Here is a 21,265-nt window from a genome sequence, read left to right as displayed (position 1 = left end):
CGATGCCAGAAAAGTGGTTTCTAGTTAGGGATAAATATACAGTGTCTGCTTCCCAATCCAACCACCTCTGTGTCCTATAAAACCTAATGCAGTATCTGACAGGAACATGAGAGCTCTTGAGATTCTGTTTGCATGACTAAGAATGTGTATCTCATAGAACTATTCTAAATTGTTTGAAAATGGGTTTGGTTTCAGAGAATAGTGAGACCTACTCTTCCTTTAGGATAGTTATAAGGCTAGGTGGAACCTCAAGCTATGTCTCCTGACCCTCTTATGAAGGCTCCTAGGAACGAAGATGTCATGTACCTGATTCATAGTTCTACTTGTTTCTGTGGAGTCCTTGGCTAGCTTTCTCTACTTCCATCTGAACAATTCAGAGTCAGCTGAACAGGCCCAAGAAGTCGTTGGGCCCTGGTCATAGGAACTTTATGTTAAATAGTATGCTGTATTAGCTTAGTTTTAGAAAAATGGGCAGATGATTTCAAATCTCTTATAACATGTATATACAAACAGTGGTAGCTTGCTAGGGAGAGGAAATGTTGGAGGAAATGAGGTTAGTTGCTCCCCGCCGGAAGGGTGAGAGAAAGAGGAGGGAAATTACTCAAAGGGACATACTATGTCTGAATAGTGCATAAAATTAGGTCAACCTGATTATAGAAAGGTATGGCTCCTCCTTTTCCCTTCCCCCAGTATATTTTTGACTTTGTTCTTTCCCTCTAAAATTAGCTATTCTGTGGAACATACAATGTAGTTTTAAAAATTTAATCTCTTCTTGGTAAATAGAATGTCTTGTTTTTCTAATCAGTTCTCTTTAACTTGCATATTACTTTCAGTTCTTTCTGGTTCATTGATTAAGCACTTGTTAGTATTTGTAAACCTTCATAGCCTGATTTTCAATAGTCTCTTAATGTTTGTAGCCTTTTGCCATATATCTATTCCTAATTCCATGCCAAATGGGTTGTTTTCTGTTTCCTGAACATACTTCCTACTCTGGCCATTGCTTGAGTGTTTTTCTTCTATCTGGAAAATCCTCTCCTGATAGTATCCAGTTGAAATCTAGACTGTCTCCTAGAGCAGTGTTTCTCAAAATGTAGTCCAAGGAATACATCTGCATCAGAATATCCAGAAGTATCTGTAAAAGTACAGATCCCTGAGCCCTTTCCCAGATATTTTCATTTGGTAGGTGTAAGTGGATTCAGAAATCTGATCTGTAGCCTGCCTACCTTTCCTGTAGACTGTCCTGTATCTAAAACAAGCTCCATGCCCTACAGCACATGTGCCTAGGGAGTTGCGTGTGTAGCATTAAACAGTCCAGTGGCATGTAGTGGAATGGGTGGATGATTTGGGCAGAGACACAGGACTGTCAGGCTGTAGGGTTCACCAGCAGTGGTGAATAGCCAGTTTGCTTCTGCTTTCTGTAATGCTGAAACCCAAGGTCCTGTTCCTGGACACCCCAATATAATAAAACCTGCCTGCTCTGTTACAAGGAAAGAAAGACCAAAATGCAAGGTAAAGAATATAGTCTGAATAAGGTCTCATAGTAATCCAAATTTGATTATACTCTGATCACTTGTTACTTTTCCTGTTGTATAGCTTCTGCTTTCTTCTTATGCAGGAGAGGAAATAAATTTGAGGCTTGGATGGAATCGGTGCCTTGATTGGTGAATTGTGAGGCATCAGCTTCTTTGCTGTGTGTGTGTGTGAACTAATGATTTTGTTTTGTTTTGTTTTGTTTTTTTCTCTTTCTGCAGAAGTAACAGTGTAATCCTTGCTGATGAAATGGGCCTAGGAAAGACCATCCAGACCATATCATTCCTCTCCTACCTGTTCCACCAACACCAGCTGTATGGCCCCTTTCTTATAGTCGTCCCTTTATCCACCCTCACCTCATGGCAGAGGGAGTTTGAAATCTGGGCACCAGAGATTAACGTAGTGGTTTACATAGGTGACCTGATGAGCAGAAATACGGTGTGTAAACAAAAAGAATTGGGATAGAATCTGTGTTATAAATGTATTTTGGAAATTGACCTGAAATCGTTATAGTCTTCAGTAACACTATGATTCTGACACTGTGCTATGTCCCCAATGTTGGGAGATTTATGTATCACAAAAGTGCAACTCAGATGTTCTTTAAAACATGCTGACTGCTTTAAAGGAAAGTTACGGCAGTACATAAATGGGAATCTCTTTTAGTTGGATTGCTGTAGTTTTTTCTTCTGTCTTTTGTATTTCTAAGACCACTTTATTTATAAATGAATAATGTAATGTATTTGTGGAAGGTTGATATTTTTGCTGTTTGAGCAGAGACCTACTACTAAAACCAAGTTCTTATAGTTGATTTCCCAGCCTTTTAAAATAGTGAGGTTGTAGAACTTGAAAGAATAAAGAGAAAGGAGAATGAGCCATTCTAGGGCTATAAAAATGAGAATTATTTGTCTGTTTTCAACCTTAACATGAGCTTCAGGAACTTAGAACATGGAAGGTTGAGTTGATCTCTGTTTAGCAAATCATTTCTTCATAATGACTGACTTATTCAAAAGCACCTGTTAATATGCGAGGACCTGTGCTGCGTGCTTTGTGTATATTAGCTGTAACCCTCGTGATTTTCCTCCAAGTAGATGGTGCTTTCTAACCAATTGATGAAGAAAAAGGACTCCGAGAGTTTAACACTTGTCCCCACCATCTAGGATGTGGCAGAGCTGGGGTCTGGACAGAGAAGTGTCTGGTCCCAGACCTTTGCTCTTTTGTTCTGTGTGAAGTTAGAGTAAACTGTTTCTAGTAGACTGCTTATCACAAGAGCAAACAATCAGGAATCCTCAGACCTTTAAAAGAGATGTTATATATTATGCTTGTTGAAATTTATTTTTTATTAAATATTTTCATTCAAATTGTCTAACCTAAACCTTGGCAGATTTCACTGCTCTAATTTTGAGTTTCTAAAAAAATTGCAGTTCTTAGCTGTGCTAATCCATTTGTTAGCCATTACAAAAGGAAAAAAACCTCAGATTATGCAAAATGGCTTCAAGCACTGCATTCACAGGTGAAGACAAAGTGAACTCTGAAAATTTGTAGAGTCAGGGTAGTTTCCTATGTGGACTCCTCCAAACCTCCTTTTCTTTGTTCTTTCTGCCCACTTGGTAGTGATCACCTGCACACACTCCTTGTCCTGTTCTCCAGTCCATACAAACTGCGGGAGCTTTTTCTTGGGCCATTGTGCTTGCTGGAGCTCATTACACTGCAGTATGAATGTGTTAGTTTTGTGTTCCTTTACATTGACATTATTTTCACTCATTAAATTGCATTTTCATCCTAAACCCTTCTTTCCCTTTTTCTTGGAGGCCACATCTTTCTGCTCTAGATTAATGACATTTCTGACTGAGCCAGAGGTTGGGATTTGTTCTACTTGTTAATAAAAGTATTGCCTTACCAAAGAGCAAAGAATAATAAAATATCCTTAAGAAAATTAACATTCAGGGAGATCACTAGATAAGTTCAAGTCACCAGGGTTTAGTTGTAGTTGCAGTGAGGTTTTTTGGTCAAACGTGTTGGGGCAGGGGTAGGGGTTGATGACAGTTTATTTGAATTCTCACAGTAAAGTTTTTGCTGCTCAGTGAGTGATCTTTTTATTCTCTACTGCTTAATATTTTGGTTGCCTAGGTCAATTTAGAATGTATAAAATATTCATTAAATTTTACTCAGGTTTATTTTTTATTTGGCATGTTTCTGTTGCATCTGTCACAAGACTGCTGGTGATCTAGAAAGGTAAAAGTAGAAATTGTATCTTAATTACTGGTTTCTCTTCTAGATACGGGAATATGAATGGATTCATTCTCAGACTAAAAGACTGAAGTTCAATGCACTTATAACAACATATGAGATCCTCTTAAAAGATAAGGTGTGTAATTTTGTAGTGTGACTTGTGGAAATGGTGGGGCCTGTGCTTCCCGCTTGCCATGTTACTTTTATTTATTTAAAAAAGCAAACCGTGAACAAGCAATCTGCAAAGAATATTAAGGTTGTAAATAAAAATCAGAACCTTACAGTTGAAGGGGACTTTAGATCACATCTAACAGGATGAAAGGGTATTGAGGCCAGTAATTTACCTGAGCGCCATCCTGGGCATTTCCCATCATATCATTGTCAAGCAATTTTCCCACAATAGATGATGTGAATGGTCTCTGTGAGGAGGACAGAAAAATGAAGGTTTTTACACCATCTCCTTTCTACAGTTACTAAGAAATGTATGTGGCAGGTGGTTCCATTGGTGACAATAAGTGTAAATGAGTTCAATTTGGTGGCTCTTAAGTGTTTCTGTGCTTCAGGGTTGGGGTGGAGAATAGGCAGAGAAGAATCTTATTTAAGGAGAGACTGCAAAATCATGGTTTGGTTTTTTTTTTTTTTTTTTTTTTTGTATTGTTTTTGCCCAGCATACCAATTTTTGTGTTCTTGCTGTGGGGCATGCAGCAACACTTGGCATAAAAGACTCCCTTTTCCCCCTGAATAACTCAAAAGTGATGGTGGTGATATGCTCTTCTGAGTAGACACCAATCTGGCCAAAAACAGAATAAACAGAGCAGTCCTAATATAATTTAAGTATGTGAAGAATAAATGTTTCTATGTATACCTTTGTGATGGTATTTGTACAGAGATAATTAACAGTTGAAAGTACTTTTGGGTTCCCTTCTGACCTGGTGGCTCGTTCTGTTTTGTTTTTACTTTAGACTGTGCTGGGCAGTATTAACTGGGCCTTTCTGGGAGTGGATGAAGCCCATCGGTTGAAGAATGATGACTCTTTATTGTATAAAACTCTGATTGATTTCAAGTCCCACCATAGGCTCCTGATTACGGGGACCCCTCTTCAGAATTCCCTCAAAGAGCTCTGGTCCTTGCTGCACTTTATTATGCCGGAGAAGTAAGCTCCTTCCTGTGTATTTCGAAAGATGCAGAATGTCTGAAATGCCAATGCTTCTTAACTTTTTAAAAATAGACCTTAGGGAAAACAGATGGCATGATTTGGGGACAGCAAAACATTAAACTGGTGCAGGAACAAAATTAGTAAAATGTTCCATAATAAATGGTAGGAGGCACAGAATTGAGCATGTCAAGGAGGAAAGCCTGTTACCTAGCAGATGTAAATCAATCACTTAATGCTTTGAGGAAATAATTGGTAAATAGGTAACCTCAGACCTTCTCCCTATTCTTATAAGGTAATCAGTAATTGAAATGAAGTATATAAGATACACAGTCTGATAGCATTAATATCTTAAACCCAAAGCTTTGATAACAGAAGCCATCAGCATTGGGTATTATTCAGATCTTTAACTTATTAAGGAATCATGGAATGTCTTTTATTGAGAAGATTTTTATGGGAGAGATGATATGCACGTTTCTTAAAACTTACCCAATGGTATTCAGTGATCCTTGGAATGAATTCTAAATTTGTTACCTTAACTTGGAAGACCCTGCCCCATGTGGTCCTTCATAGTACTCTGACTCATCCCATCCCGCTTTGTTCACCACTCCTTCTGCTTCAGCCAGTCTGTCATCTCTCTGTACCTGTAGTGTGCCATGGCCCTGCCACTCTCTGTCTGCAATGTTCTCCCTCCTCCTCATCTTCACATGGCCGTCTTAACGTTTTTGCCTCAGCCTATATGACCACCTCCTTTTAGATGTCTCCTCAGACCACCTAACTGAAGCTGCCTGTGGGACAGGCATGTCACCCTACCCTGTTTATTTTCTTCACAGCACCTCCCTTTCCTCATTTCTTCCTCGTTCACCTCATGTCATTAAATTACATATCAGGGGGCAGCTCTGGTGGCTCAGAGGTTTAGTGCCACCTTCAGCCCAGGGCGTGATCCTGGAGTCCCAGGATCGAGTCCCACGTCAGGCTTCCTGCATGGAGCCTGCTTCTCCCTCTGCCTGTGTCTCTGCCTCTCTCTCTGTATCTCTCATGAATAAATAAATAAAATCTTAAAAAAATTTTTTTTTACGTATCAGAAGCATCAGGGATCTTGTTTACGTAATTCATTGACGGTCTCTGTGGCCTGCAGTAGTTTCTGGTATGCAGTAAACGGTCAAGGGTTGTCCAATTGACAGGGAAATGCTCCACAATTTTTTTATTTTAACTCAGAAAAGATTTGAGTGCGTACTATGTGCCATAAACTGAGCAAGGCATTTTGGATAGTGTAATTAAAACCATAAAGGAGGCCCCTTCCCCCATGTGTTGTTAACGTTTTATAAACACTGTTGAGATAGTTTACATACCATAAGATACATGACTGTGAGTATACAATTCAGTATTTTTTAGTAAATTTCTGGAGTTGTGCACCCATCATTATCTAGTTTTAGAATACTTTCTTCACCCAGAAAAGTTCCCTCTTGTCTGTAGTTAATTTCTGCTTCTACCTCTAGCCTTAGGCAATCACTAATTGACTTTCATCTCTAGAGATTTAACTTTTCTAGAAATTTCATATAAATGGAGTCCTAATACGTAGTCTTTTGTTTTTGGCTTGTTTCATTTAGCATAATATTTTTGAGATTTACCTGTGTCACAGAATTTATCAGGAGTTAGTCTCTTAAAGTTGAGTACTATTCTTTCATATGTTTGTCCAGTCACCAGTTGATGGACATTTTGGTTGCTTTAGTTTGGGCCTGTTGTGTCTGTGTGTGGACATGTGTTTTTATTTATCTTCATTAGAACTTTTGAAATTGCCGGTTGTTTGGAAAGTATGTGTTTAACTTAAGCTACCAGGCAAGGCTGTTTTCCTGTTGCCATTCCCACCATAAATGTCTGAATTTTTAGTTTCTCTGTATTATCACCAAAACTTGGTGTATTGTCAGTCTTTTGGATTTTGGTAATTCTGGTAGGAGTGTAGTGATACCTCATTGTGGCTTAGAATTGCATTTTTACAATGACTAATAATGTTGAACATTTTTTCATGTATTCATTCGCCATTTGTGTATCTTTGGTGAAATGTCTGTGTAATTAAATTATGTTGTTTCATGAGTTGAAGAGGTCCTTCCTTGTATTCCAGATTCAGTACTTTATGATTTGCAAGTATTTTGTTCCAATCTGGCTTGTCTCTTTTCTTAATGTTGTCTTTTGAAGAGCAAAAAGTCTGTTAATTTGATAAAGTATAATCTTACCAATCTTACCAGTTTTTTTAATGGATTCTGCTTAATGTCCTATAAAATAATATAAAAATATATATTATATATATTATATATTTATATATTATATTATTATAATATATATTATTATATATATTATATATTTATATATTTATATATATAAATATATATAATATAAAATAATATATTTGCTCAACCTACAGTTACAAAGACTTTATTCTTTATTTTCTTATAGGAATTTTAATTCTTATGCTTAGGTCTCTGTTCTGTTTTAGCATTATTTTTTGTTGATAGGGTAAAGTATGAGGACTTAAGGTCATTTTTTTGCAGTGGGATTTTGGAAGTTGTCCTAGTGCCATTTGTTGAAAATAACCTTTCTTTATTGAATTGCCTTGATACTGTTGTTGAAAATCAGTTGAGATCATGAATGTAAGGTTCTATTTGTGGTTTATCAGTTTTGATCTACTGATACGTATTTCTGCCCTTAATGCTGATGCCTCACTGTCTTGATTACTATGGCTGTATACTGTTTTTTTAAATGGTGAAATATAAATTCAATTTTGTTCCTCTTTACCAAAATTATTTTGGCTATTCTAGATCCTTTGTATTCCCAAAGGCATTTTAGGATCAGCTTGTTAATTTCGGAAAGGAAAAAAGTTCTGCTAGAATTTGGTAGGCATTGTGTTGAATAGAGATACTGATTTAGAGAGAATTATCATCTTAACAGTATTGAGCCTTCTAAGCTATCATCACAGAAAGTTTCCTGTTTATGTAGATCTTTTGTAATTTTTCTCAATAGTGTCTAATAGTTTTCAGTGTATAAGTCTTATATACTTCTTTTGTTAAATTTATTCCTACTTATTTTGATTTTAAGTGGAATTGTTTTTTTATCTAATGTTCAGATTGTAATAGAGTAACTGAGTTTTGTCTTTTTTAAAAAATATTTTATTTTTTTTATTCATGAGAGACAGAGAGAGGCAGAGACATAGGCAGAGGGAGAAGCAGGCTCCATGAAGGGAGCCCAATGTGGGATTCAATCCTGGGACTCTGGGATTGCGCTCCTGAGCCAAGGCAGACGCTCAACTGCTGAGCCACCCAGGCATCCCAAGTACCTGAGTGTTTATTAGCTATCTTATATCCTATGAACTTGCAAAAATTCAACTGTATTTGTTATTGTTTGTTTATTTCTTAGCGTTTTTTTGGATATAGGATCACACCTCCAAGTAAAAGAAGTTATGCTTCTTTTACAATGTGGATGGATGCTTCTTATTTCCTGGCCTGTGGTATTTATTCTCTGTAACATCCATGTTGAATACAGTTGGGAACAGGATGTTAGCTGTAGAATTTTTGTAAATACCTTTTTGGGCTGAGGACATTTTCTTCCAAGGTTTTGAGAGTTTTTATAATGAATAAGTGTTGGATTTTGTCACATGGTATTTTTTTTCCTGGGTCTATTAAAATGACTATGGTTTTTGTTCTTTCTTCTGCCTATATGGTATATTATATTAGTTACTTTATGGATTTTAAGACAACCTTTCATTCCTGTGATATATCTGACTTAGTCATGATGTTGTATCCTTTTAATGTGTTTCTAGATTCATTTTGCTACTGTTTTGTTAAAGACTGTTGGATCTGTGTGTGTGTTTAATACTTTATTGACCACTTAATCAAAGACAAGCATCTGTGTTTTTTGATGGATATTAGTCTCTAGTTCTATGCCTGCCTGTGTGATGTCTGCCTGGCTTTGGTATCAGGATAATAGAATGAATTGGAAAATGTTCATTCTTCCTTTATTTTCTGAAAGAATTCATTAGGATTGGTATTACTTCTTAAAATATTTGATAGGATTCACCTGTGTAGCCTTGTGGGCCCTATCTTTTCTTTGTGGGAAAACTGACTAATTCAGTTTCTAGTTACAGATCTATTCAGGTTTTCTGTCTGTTTCTTCATTTAGTTTTGTTAATCTGTGTCTCTAAGAATTTGTCCATTTTGTCTAAGTTGTCTGATTTATTGGCATAATGTCATAGTGTTTCTTCATGATCCTTTTACTTTTGAAGGATATATTGTGATCTCAGTAAGTTTTGATTGTGGTAATTTGTGTCTTGCCTTTTTTTCTTGGTCATTTCAGGTAAGAGTTTAACAATCTGAAGAAGGATATTTCAAAGAAACCAACTTTTGACTTTATTTTGTTTTGTTTTCTATTTCACAAATTTCTGTTCTCATCCTTATTATTGTCTTTTATTTAATGTTCTCATTTTCTTTTTTCTTTAGGTGGAAGCTTAGATTATTGATGTAAGGCTTTTTTTCCTTTTTCCTAATATAGGTGTTTAATGGTGTAGGTTACCTTCTCTGTGCTGCTTTAGCAGCATTCAGCGAATGTTGATACATGTGTTTTTGGCTTTCATTCAGTTTTCATCTGTTTTCTCTTGTGATTACTTCTTTGGTGCATGGGTTTGTTTTAAGTGTGTTGGTTAATTAAAAATATTTAGATACTTCCCAAATGATTCATAATTTTTTTTTTAAATGTTTTTTTTTTTATTTTTTTTTTTATTTTATTTATGATAGGCACACAGTGAGAGAGAGAGAGGCAGAGACACAGGCAGAGGGAGAAGCAGGCTCCATGCACCGGGAGCCTGACGTGGGATTCGATCCCGGGTCTCCAGGATCGCGCCCTGGGCGAAAGGCAGGCGCCAAACCGCTGCGCCACCCAGGGATCCCAAATGATTCATAATTTAATTTTGTCTTATTGAATGTGTTTTATTTTTTATTTTTATTTATTTATTTTTTGAACGTGTTTTAAATGAATTTACTGTTACTTGTTATATTGTCTGGTATGTTTCCTATTTTGGAGAATGTTCTTTGTGCACTTGAAAAGAAGAATATTTTGCTTTCCTAGGGTAGAATTTGTTATATTAACTTCGTTAATAAATAGTTTTACTCAAGTCTTACATACCTTTTTTAAAATTTATTTTTTACATGCCTTTGCTGACTTCATGTCTCGTTCTCTCTAATATTGACAGTTAAACATTTAGATATATAATTATAGTTGTTGAGTGATCTACTTCTTTCGGTTCTGTGAGATTTTCTTTCATGTATTTTGAGGGGTTTGTGTGTTAGGTTTGTGCACATTTGGAATTGTTCTATGTTTTTGATGTATTAATCTTTTTTCAGGAAATGTCTCTTTATCTCTAGTAATATTTCTTGTTCCTTAGATCTATTTTGTGTGATATGACAGCTCTTTAGTTCTCTTTTGGTAACTGTTTGCATGGTATACTGTTTTCCATCACTTTACTTTCAACTACTTTTAATGATTCTAGAATATGTCTCTTATAGACAGAATATAGTTGGATCTTCCTTTTTTAATATAGTTTGATAATCTCTGCCTTTTGATTAAAGGGTTTAGTTCATTCACATTTAATGTAATTATTGCAGTGATTGAATTTATGTCTAGTATTTTGCTCCCCCCCCATATGTCTTGTATCTTTTTTGTTTCTGTTTCTCCTTTACTGCCTTTTTTGTCTCAACGATTATTTTTAGTGTGTCATTTTAATTATGCTGTTAATTGATTTTGTTAAAAGTATTTTCTTACTGGTTGCTGGGGCTTTTAGTGTGCATCTCATCACAGTCTTCAGATTAATGCTGACCTACTTCTGGTAAAATAGAGCTTTTCTCCAGTATGGCTTCATGAAGTGTAAACTCAAGAATACAGTGATCAATTTATTGCTTTATTCAGGCTTGTTTTTTAAAGAAATTAAGAAAAGAGAAAAATGTACTTACATAGTCTTTCATATTGCACATTTATTTTATTATTTCCAGTGATCTTTATTTCTTCTTGTGGATTCAGCTTGCCATTAGGTATTATTTCTTTTTAGCCTAAATGACTTCTTTAGTATTTCTTGTAAGGCAGACCAACTAGCAACAAATTCTGTGTTTTCATTTGTTTGTGACTGTCCTTCTTTCACTTTTATTTTTCAAGGATAATTTAAGACTCTTCAGAAGATGGGTAGAGAAACTTGACCACTTTGACTGTGCTGGCCTCACTATAGCTGTTAGTAGAATAGGCTTAAACTATTTCCTGTGTTTGCAGGCATCCTGTTGATGGGGGTGTGCTTTTGGGAGTGGGGGGCCCCCTGGACACCCTTCCTTCCTCTGCCTTCTCTCAGAGCAGCGTTTCTCATTTCTCATCCTCAGCACTATTAACATTGAGCTGGATAATTCTTTTTTTGTCAGGGGCTGTCCTTTGTATTAGAAGGTGTTTAGCAGCATCCCTGGCCACTACTTCACATGCCAGTAGCTGCCCCCTTTCTCAGTTTCAGTAACCAAAAATGTCTCGAGGCCTTCCCAGGAGGCAGATTCATCACCAGTCAAGAAACACCGTTCTATAGGAGATTCCTTTTCCTGTGATGTTTCACCCATCCCCGTCTCATTGCTGCTGTCTTGTCTGTCCTGTTGCTCACCTGGGTCTTCTGTCCTTTCTGCAGAGCTCTGTGAGTGGATACTGCCTAAGGATGGAGGCAGTTGCCTTCTTTTTTTCTAATCTGATTTTTAGTTTCAGAGGTAGAACTTAGTGATTCATTAGTTGCATACAACACGCAGTGCTCATTACTTCAAGTGCTCTCAATTTAATGCTCATCATCCAATTACCCCATCCTCCCCACCGCCAGGCCCTCTTCTTTTTTTTAAACATTCTGCTGTACATTCTGTAATGAGTAACCTATTCATGATGTATTAGTAGAAGGCTGTGTTTTTATAAAGTGTGCTTTTCAAAGGTACAAGTGTTGTAAAACAGATAATGTATAAAAGTTCAGAACTAGTCAAGATTTTCAATTATTGGTTACATTTTTTTAAGAGTTTATTTATTCACGAGAGACAGAGAGAGAGAGGCACAGATACAGGCAGAAGGAGAAAGCAGGCTCCATGCAGGGAGCCCGACATGGGACTCGATCCGGAGTTGCCAGGATCATACCCTAGGCTGAAGGTAGTGCTAAACTGCTAAGCCACCTGGGCTACCTGGTTTTCAATTATTTGTTATTAATCTTTGTTTTCTGAAATGAAGAATTTTCATGTGTATTTAAATTTTTCATATTAGATCTTTTTGGTACACCGGAAGTACCATATATATGGAAGTACCAGTGGTTTAGCACCGCCTGCAGCCTGGGGTGTGATCTGGAGACCTGGGATCGAGTTCCGCGTCAGGCTTCCTGCATGGAGCCTGCTTCTTCCCATGCCTGTGTCTCTGCCTCTCTTTCTCTCTCTGAATAAATAAATAAATCTTAAAAAAAAAAAAAAAAAGAAATGCAAGTGTGTGTGTGTGTGTGTGTGTGTGTGTGTGTGTAAGAGAGCTTTTTCTCTTGAAAACTTTGTTTTTAAAATACTGTCATTTTCAAACATTTTTTAAAAGATTGTTTTCCACAAATGTGCATATAACTCCATTAGTTGAGTTAAGATTTAACCTTTGTTTCTGCTTGAGCTTTGCTGGGCGGGTGACCAAATCCTGTGCAGTATTTTCCCCATCCTTACCAGTAGTTTCTTAGGTTCCAGATGGTTTTGTGGCACCACTTAGTCCTTTCAAAGAAATGATCCATTGAAGAAGTATTAGTGGATAGAAAGGAATTAAGTTTGGTCAGATAACTTTTGAACCTTCACCTCCTTGATTATGACAGGCCATCATTTTTTAAATTCAGAAATTAGTTCTCATTTTAGCCAACTGAAATGCTGTTTCCTTTCCTGCATGGTGGCTTTGACCAGACTACCACCATTTTTATAAATTTGATCACTACCCTTATTGTAAATATATGCCAATCAATTAGTTTGTATGTACTATTTGGCAAAGCACAGGGCTTGGTAATAAAGGTAGAAAAAGATAAGGCAAGCCCGAAAAATTGAGTTTATAATCACTTGCAAAGTGTACTGCATACCCATTCCACAAAATAACTTGATAGAGCATATTTTAGAGATGTGACCGTTTCATGTAAGAAATGGTTTTTGTTTTGCTTTGCTTTGCTTTTGTTTCTGCTGTCTAGGCCAGTCTGATTTTTTTTTTTTTTGTACCTTTCCCTTCACATATTTATCACATGACTTCTAACATACAATTTTCACTGCTCTGATTTAATTTTCTTCTTTGTTATTCCTCAGTAGAGTGAACTTCTATTTTCTAAAACCCCAAAGTCTAGAAAATTGAAGTAACCAAAATTGCCCCTACTTTCGTGAGAGACCTATGTACGCAGGTTAACAACAGGGATATATCTAAAATAATCTCTAGGTCATGGCATGATGCCATTATTAAGTTCACTGCTGTAGCCCTATATCTTTTATGTATGTAGTATTTTAAGTTTGCAGTTCTATTGCAGGGAACAGCAAACTTTTTCATAAGGGACCTGATAAGAAAGATTTCTAGCTTGTAGGCATTATGGTCTCAGTTACAGCTACTCATCTCTGCTGTTTAGAGAGAAAGCAGCCATAGACCATTCATAAACCATTCAGCATGTATATAAAGAAATAGTGTGTCATATTAACTTTAAGTTTAGTAAGAATACACTAGGCAGGTGAAAGTATTTGTTGCCTGAAACAGTAGGGGAAGTAAATCTTGTAAATAAGGTTTGTATTTAAGTTTTTAGACTAATATAATAGTAATTCATGATAATGAGTGTTAAGTAAATTGAAACATTTTCTTGAAACTGTCTCCCAGCTTTTCAGAGAATAGCTTGATATAGTGATAGTCCCTGTTTTCCAGTCGTTTCATACATTTTGTGGGTGACCTGCCAACCCTAGCATTGAGATAGTTCAGTTGGCATTGTTCCTTTTAATCCTCTTACTATTTTTAATTCCTCACTTAGTTTTGTTCCTGGAGTATTTGCATAGCAGTGACAAAATACAACTTATGTTAACTTTATCAGGCTGTAAGCTTTGACGTTTTTAGATTCCTACCCTAAAAGTTCTTTTTGTCCACTTCCCTAAGGGTGGCTATTTTGCGTGTTACCAGGCGTTACTGAGGCTGGTGTAGACCTACCTCCCAGTACCTGATATAATGCAAGGCCATTTATCCGTTCAGAAATGGCAGCAGACTCTGTTGATGCCATTGTAGTCTCTGGCGGCACTGGCATCTGTGCTCTGACTTTCCATCTCCTCAGAGGGCAGATCCTTATTGAGTCCTCCAGAGCTCTAGATAATGTTGAGCTATTCTGTCTTCTGGGGTGTGATTGACATCAGCAGAGGAGGGCCACCTGGTGTCAGAAGGCAGACTGGGAAGCAGTGACTGATTGAGCTTTCAGTTCTAGCCTTCTTCCATGGCCTCTTCTCCCCTGTGGAGCATCCATCCTTATGCACATAGGACCCAGCTGGTTCTTCCAAGTGCTTCCCTGGCTTTCTAGTGGCAGAACAATGCACATTTTTTTTTTTCAATCCTCATGAAAGAAGTTTCTTTCTTTCTTTCTTTCTTTCTTTCTTTCTTTCTTTCTTTCTTTCTTTCTTTCTTTCTTTTTCTTTCTTTCTTTCTTTCTTTGTTTTGTTTTGTTTTGTTTTGTTTTGTTTTGTTTTTGAAAGAAATCTGTTCACAGTGTCCTATTCTGGACTTCTGCCATAGGTCTTTTAGTAAATCAGAGATGATTGAATTAAGATTTAAACAAGAGAAACCTTTGTCTATTGAGTTGAGGCAGAATTACTATGGTGACAGGTTTTAAAATTTATTAGTAAAACTTCTGTCCCCAAGTTCTAATGCTATTAAAGTGGCATCACTCATATTGCTATTCTTGTTTGGGGGCCATGGTCTTGTTTACTGTTATCATAATTCATTAATTTTTTTCATCTATAAACTGTGAAGATTATTGATGAAAATTATGTAATAAACTTTCACCTTTGAGTAGTGACAGCTGTAATATTGCCACTAATTCTCTTACCTCTGAATTTGTTTTCCCAAGAAATTGCAGCTTTACAGATAGCTTACAATTTTTTCTGCAGAATGTTACATGACAATAACTTGTCTATACTTATATACACATTGCATGTTCTTTTTTTTTTTTTTTAATTTTTTTTTTAAATTTTTTATTTATTTATGATAGTCACAGAGAGAGAGAGAGAGAGGCAGAGACACAGGCAGAGGGAGAAGCAGGCTCCATGCACCGGGAGCCTGATGTGGGATTCGATCCCGGGTCTCCAGGATCGCGCCCTGGGCCAAAGGCAGGCGCCAAACCGCTGCGCCACCCAGGGATCCCCACATTGCATGTTCCACTGAAATATCTTGTGACTTCTAGACCCAGTCTGAGAATTGGAAACTTAATGTTACCCAATACAGACAGATGGAATTGATTCAGGTGGTCCCTTTCCTTTGTGTTTTCCCGTCTCTTGTGTTCACGAGTTAGTGACTGGTAAAATTTATATTTCCTTATAGGAAAGAGTCTTTTTTAAAAAAATTTTTTTACGGATTTTTTTTTTCCCATTTAGTTAATTAAAATTATAGTTTGAAAAAAAAATTTTTTTTCCCCCTTCCTGGTTGCTTCTGTAACAATTGCTGTCCTGTTTTATTTCCAGGTTTGAATTCTGGGAAGATTTTGAAGAGGACCATGGGAAAGGGAGGGAGAATGGCTACCAGAGTCTCCATAAGGTGCTGGAGCCCTTCCTCCTCCGGAGAGTCAAAAAGGATGTGGAGAAATCCCTTCCTGCCAAAGTGGAACAGATCCTCAGGGTGGAGATGTCTGCTCTGCAGAAGCAGTATTACAAGTAAGCTGTGGGCTGGGTCACCCTGCAGTAGGATTAATACCCATACAAAGGGGCCCTGAGGGGGGATCCCTGGGTGACTCAGCTGTTTAGCGCTTGCCTTCAGCCCAGGGCCTGATCCTGGAGACCCAGGATTGAGTCCCACGTCTGGCTCCCGGCATGGAGCCTGCTTCTCTCTCTGCCTCTCTCTGTCTCTCTCTCTCTCTCTCCGTCTATCATAAAAAAATAAATCTTAAAACAAAACAAAACAAAAACAAAGGGGCCATGAGATAGACAGTTGACAAGCTGCTTTTTTCAGTGATGCCTAACAGATGTGAATAGCAATATATTCATGGTTAGAAAGAAGTTTTATTGTTTTTGCTTTTTTATTTGGATGAGAATTTGCACACAGCACTTTCCATTCTGTATGTGGTCTGAAGTATATGGTAAATCTTGGTGCTAATCCCCTCCAACAGGCAGGCGTATTTCACTCACTAATCCATTTCTTCTCCACTATTCTTTCAGTCATTTACCAAGATTCTGCAATGTGTCAGGCATTCTGCTAGATACTGAGAGTATGAAGATGAGTGGAATGTGTTTCTGCCAGAAGTGTTGCTTAAGAGGAAAGACAGAATAGAGACAAGGATTTAAAACAGTGTTGTTTAATAACCGAGGCGTATGCAGGACTCTGTGAAAGTTCAGAAGGAAAAGTTCTCCATTATGTGCTGGAAGGGGAAGATGCTCTCCTTTCTGGCACTCCCAAGTGGCCCAGGCAGGTTGTGGACTTGGTTTAGGTTATGATGGGCAAAATATTGGGTTTAGGACAGGGAGTGGTAAATAATGTGCTTTAGTTTTGATGATTTAAAGTTGAATCTGGAATGATTGGAAATAATTACATGCTGTGAACATTACGGTCTTTTACAGTTAAAACGTGGTAGCCTTTCTAATATTCCCTGCTTGTTCTAAATGCAACTGAATAAAAAAAACAAGATTGTAATTTTCAAAAATTACTGTCTGACCCTTTTGCCTAACACTATATTGACTTTAAAAAATCTTTTTCTTAGGGGAAATCTAAGATATGTACAAAAATGGAATAAGAAGTAGTTACATACCCATAGTCCAGCTTCAGTTATTGACATGGCCAGTCTCAGTTCACGTTGTCTTCTTTTGCATCCTCATGTCCACCCTTAGATCATTTAAAGCCTGTTTCAGGCACTTATCAATCAAATATTTCTGTATATCTCTAAAAGATGAACACTGTTTTATGAGTTAACAGTGGTAACAACAAAACTGAGCTAATAGGTACAGAGAACAGAAAAATGGTTGCCAGAGGCTGAAGTGAGGGTGGGGGTGAGAGAAATGAGTGAAGGGGGTCAAAAGGTATAGACTTCCAGTTATAAATGAGTCATTAGGATGTAACATGCAGCACGGAGGCTGTGGTGATAATACCGTTGCATATTTGTAAGTTGTTGAGAGAGATCTTTTTTTTTTTTTTTTTTTAAGATTTTATTTATTTATTCATGAGAGACACCGAGAGAGAGAGGCAGAGACATAGGCAGAGGGAGAAGTAGGTTTCATGCAAGGAGCCTGATGGACCCCAGGATCACGCCCTGAGCCAAAGGCGTATGCTCAACTGCTGAGCCACGCAGGTGTCCCCCGAGTCTGTGTTCTGTGGATATTTTTTACAGCCTGGACTTAGCTGATTCCAGCTTCATGGCATTATTTAACATTTTTCTCTGAACCCTTCATATTTACAGATAAATGTAGAGGCTTGATTAGACTCAGATTCAATATGAGTATTTCATAGAATGCAAAGGTACATTCTTTCACAATAGATTATTGTCTTTTTTTGATATTAGCAAGTAATAGTATGCATTGCCTAGGTCATTAATTCATTAGGGATTACAAACTGGTGATATTTAAATTTTATTACTCTCTGTTTATTAGCTGGAATACTACAAAAAGAAACTTTACCATATCAGGTGAGGAGCAGTTCATTTAGGAAAGACAGAATAAATGCATGATTCTTCTTGATTCTTGGCATTTAAAAATCTGTTATTTATTTTTTTTTTTAATTTTTATTTATTTATGATAGGCACACAGTGAGAGAGAGAGAGGCAGAGACACAGGCAGAGGGAGAAGCAGGCTCCATTCACCGGGAGCCCGACGTGGGACTCGATCCCGGGTCTCCAGGATCGCGCCCTGGGCCAAAGGCAGGCACTAAACCGCTGCGCCACCCAGGGATCCCAAAAATCTATTATTTTAAAATTATTTTTTTTTAAGATTTTATTCTTAAGTAATTTTTGCACTCAGCGTGGTGCTTGAACCTACAACCCCAAGATCAAGAGTTGCATGCTTTACCAACTAAGCCAGCCAGGTGCCTCTGTGGTTTTTAATTTTAATTTTTTCCTAAAGATTGGATTTATTTTTTGAGAGAGAGAGAAATAGCAAGAGGGAACACAAGCAGGGAGGAGAGGGAGAAGGAGCGGGAGAAGCAGCCTCCCTGCTTAGCAGGGAGGCTGATATGGGGTCTGATCCCAGACTCTAGGATCATGATGTGAGCGAAGGCAGATGCTTAACTGAATGAGCCACTCAGGTGCCCCACCTCACTTGTTTTTTAAATTGAGATGTATTTGACATATAATGTGAAAATGTAATGTGTACAACATGTTGCTCATATATGATACATTCATATGTAAGAAGATGATTGCCATTGTAGCGATAATTAAGCACCTCTATCCACATCACATTACACAATGACCCTTTCTTTTTAATGGTTGCGATCTTTAAGTTCTAGTGTCTTAGCAAGGTTGATGATGATAATACAATATTGTCTGTATTCACTATACTGTGCATTAGATCTCTAGGGATTATTTACAGATTGTAGGTTCATACCCTTAGTATCTGTCCCATTCCCCCATTTCCAGGTAACCACTATTTTACATTCTTTTTTTCTGAGTTTAGCTTTTTCAGATTCCACATATACGTGACATCATATAGTACTTGTCTTTCTCATTCTGACTTCTCTCACTTAGCATAATATGCTCAAGTCCATTCATGTTGGAGTTTTGACATCTTTAAAAGAAACAATAGGTTATATCTACCCTTCTTCAAAGGTTTCGACCAGTAAGATTTGTTTTGGTATGATTATGAATTCATTGATAAGCATATTCGTGTTTCATTCTGTGATTGTTATTCTTTTTATACTCTGTGACCGTTATTCTTGATAGCTCCTTTTTTAACCTGGAGGAGCTCATTCAAGTCCATTCTGAGTCCTTTTGACATAATCCTACTTGAAGCTCAGAGCTTTTTGCTTTCTGGAACAAATTGTTCACGTTCATCTTGTAGTACATTTGTGCCCCATAGCAGGAGTCAGCCATATATCCAACAAGCTCTGTGTACTGTTTTATTGGAAAGTGAAATTTGGAGGCCTCAGGCTGGGTACTGGAGCTGTGACTTGCAACCACACTGGATATCACCAGGCTTTTTCAGTGGACAGAATTTGGAAATTGTTTTTATTTTTATTTGTTTTAGGAAATCTGTTTTTAAAGATAATACATCTTTTTTTTTTTTTTTCAGTGAAACAGTGAAACATAGATATTTTATTTGACCTTAATGGTCTTATCCCCATACCAAAAATTCCATATCTCAACTCCACCAACTTAAATTAACATTGCACATATGGTCTTAGTAATGAATAATAGTGCCAGGATTACCATCAGCAGTGTGAATAACGAAAACAGGTTAAGGGTAAAATGATATTTTTTGGTTTGTTTTTAAAGGTATATTCCACTAGAAATGGATAAGAATCTTAAAGTACTTTGAGATAGTTTTCCTTTTTTTTTTTTTTTCAATATTTTATTTATTTGAGAGAGAGAGAGAGAGAGAGAACAAGTGAGGGAGGAGTAGAGGGAGAAATAGACTCCCTGCTCAGAGGAGTCTGGAGCCTGGTGTGGGACTCAATCCCAGGACTCTGGGATCATGACCTGAGCTGAAGGCATACACTTAACCAACTGAGCCACCCAGGTGCCCTCGAGATAGTTTTTCTTTTCTTTACTTGTGGTTACGTTACCAGCTAGATACAATGGTTTATTTATTTCATTTTAGTTTTATTTTTTAAAAGTTGGCTTTGCTTAATTTTGCTTCCTAATATTTTGCAATATTTGTAGAGTTCCAAAGGCAAAGCTACAAAGCCTGCTATTCTTTCCTTGTCCTCTCATTCTAGTCCACCTTTCCCTTAGGTAATAATAATTATCAATTTAAATGCTTACTTTTCCTTTATTTTTTAGTTTTTAAAATATAAGCAAGTACATTTTAACTTTTTTGCTGTTTCCTTCTCCTATATAGACAACATACTATACATGTTTTTCTTTACCTTACATTTTACACTTAATGATGGCTGAAGAACACTCTCATTGTTTATAAAGATATTCTTGTTTCCTTTTTACATATGTATAGTATTTCATTGTGGATCTGTATCATAGTTTATTCAACCAGCCCCCTGGTGGTGGACATTTAGAGTGTTTCAAATACTTTACTCTTAGAAATAGCACTTAAAATCCTTGAACATTCTACTTTGAGAGAGTCCTAAAATTGGGATTGCTAACAGTGTAAAGAAATTCCATTGTTCAGGACAAAAAGCACTTCTAATATTTTAGAGTGGTTAAAACTTACATGTGGATATATGTGAATACACATACATTTCTCCTTCCCTTTTGGAGATAAAACATAGTTACTGAGCATTTTATAGTGTAAAATGTCCTTTTATAGCAGTTTGTAAACGGGTACATAGCTTCCATCTGATGGTAATCTTAATGTAACTAATCCCTTATTAGCTTACTTCCATTTGTATGTTGTGATAAAGAATGCTTCAGTGACTCCTTGTATGACACGTGTGTGTGTGTGTGTGTGTGTGTATTTATTTCACTCTTGTTAGTTTCCTGTGTTCAGATTGCAGTGCCCAGTAGAGCAGTGTTTTCCCAGAGTCTAACATTTGAATCAGACCAAAGACATGAGTGGTCTCCTAGGTGGTGGGAGATGCAAAATACCATATCCCTCTGTGCCTTTTTAACGGTCTTAGGTCTTTTCTGCTTTGGTTTTTCTGTTTCCAGTAACACAGCTCTCTCTCACAATCTTCTGATACCTCTGATTCTCTGTTTCTTCAAATTGAATGACATCATTATTTTGATTTATAGGTGGATCCTGACCAGAAACTATAAGGCTCTTGCCAAAGGGACAAGAGGCAGCACATCTGGTTTCCTGAATATTGTGATGGAGTTGAAAAAGTGCTGTAACCACTGCTACCTGATCAAGCCCCCCGAGGAGAATGAGCGAGAGAACGGGCAGGAGGTTCTTCTGGTGCGTGGCCTCTGTATTTGTAATTAAATTCTCAAACACTGTGGTTTCTATAGATGCTCTTTTCTTTCCTCCTTTGATGACTCTT

At 37.1% G+C, this 21,265-nt stretch overlaps 1 protein-coding gene across 7 annotated transcripts in view; it reads left to right on the top strand.

Annotated features, from left to right (window-relative positions):
* The window catches only part of CHD2 (chromodomain helicase DNA binding protein 2), a 121,018-nt gene that overhangs the window by 48,492 nt on the left and 51,261 nt on the right, over positions 1-21,265 (top strand). For all 7 annotated transcript variants that reach the window (XM_072737212.1, XM_026001500.2, XM_072737214.1 and 4 more), the window contains 5 exons: positions 1,752-1,968; positions 3,806-3,895; positions 4,722-4,912; positions 15,658-15,846; positions 21,018-21,180. In XM_072737212.1, coding sequence (XP_072593313.1) covers positions 1,752-1,968; positions 3,806-3,895; positions 4,722-4,912; positions 15,658-15,846; positions 21,018-21,180 — 850 coding nt within the window. The remainder of the gene's footprint in view (positions 1-1,751; positions 1,969-3,805; positions 3,896-4,721; positions 4,913-15,657; positions 15,847-21,017; positions 21,181-21,265) is intronic.

Source organism: Vulpes vulpes, chromosome 14 (assembly GCF_048418805.1).
Source record: "Vulpes vulpes isolate BD-2025 chromosome 14, VulVul3, whole genome shotgun sequence".
Classification (NCBI taxonomy): Eukaryota; Metazoa; Chordata; class Mammalia; order Carnivora; family Canidae; genus Vulpes; species Vulpes vulpes.
Note: the sequence above shows the minus strand (reverse complement) of the source record. Positions and strands in the feature narration are given on the sequence as shown.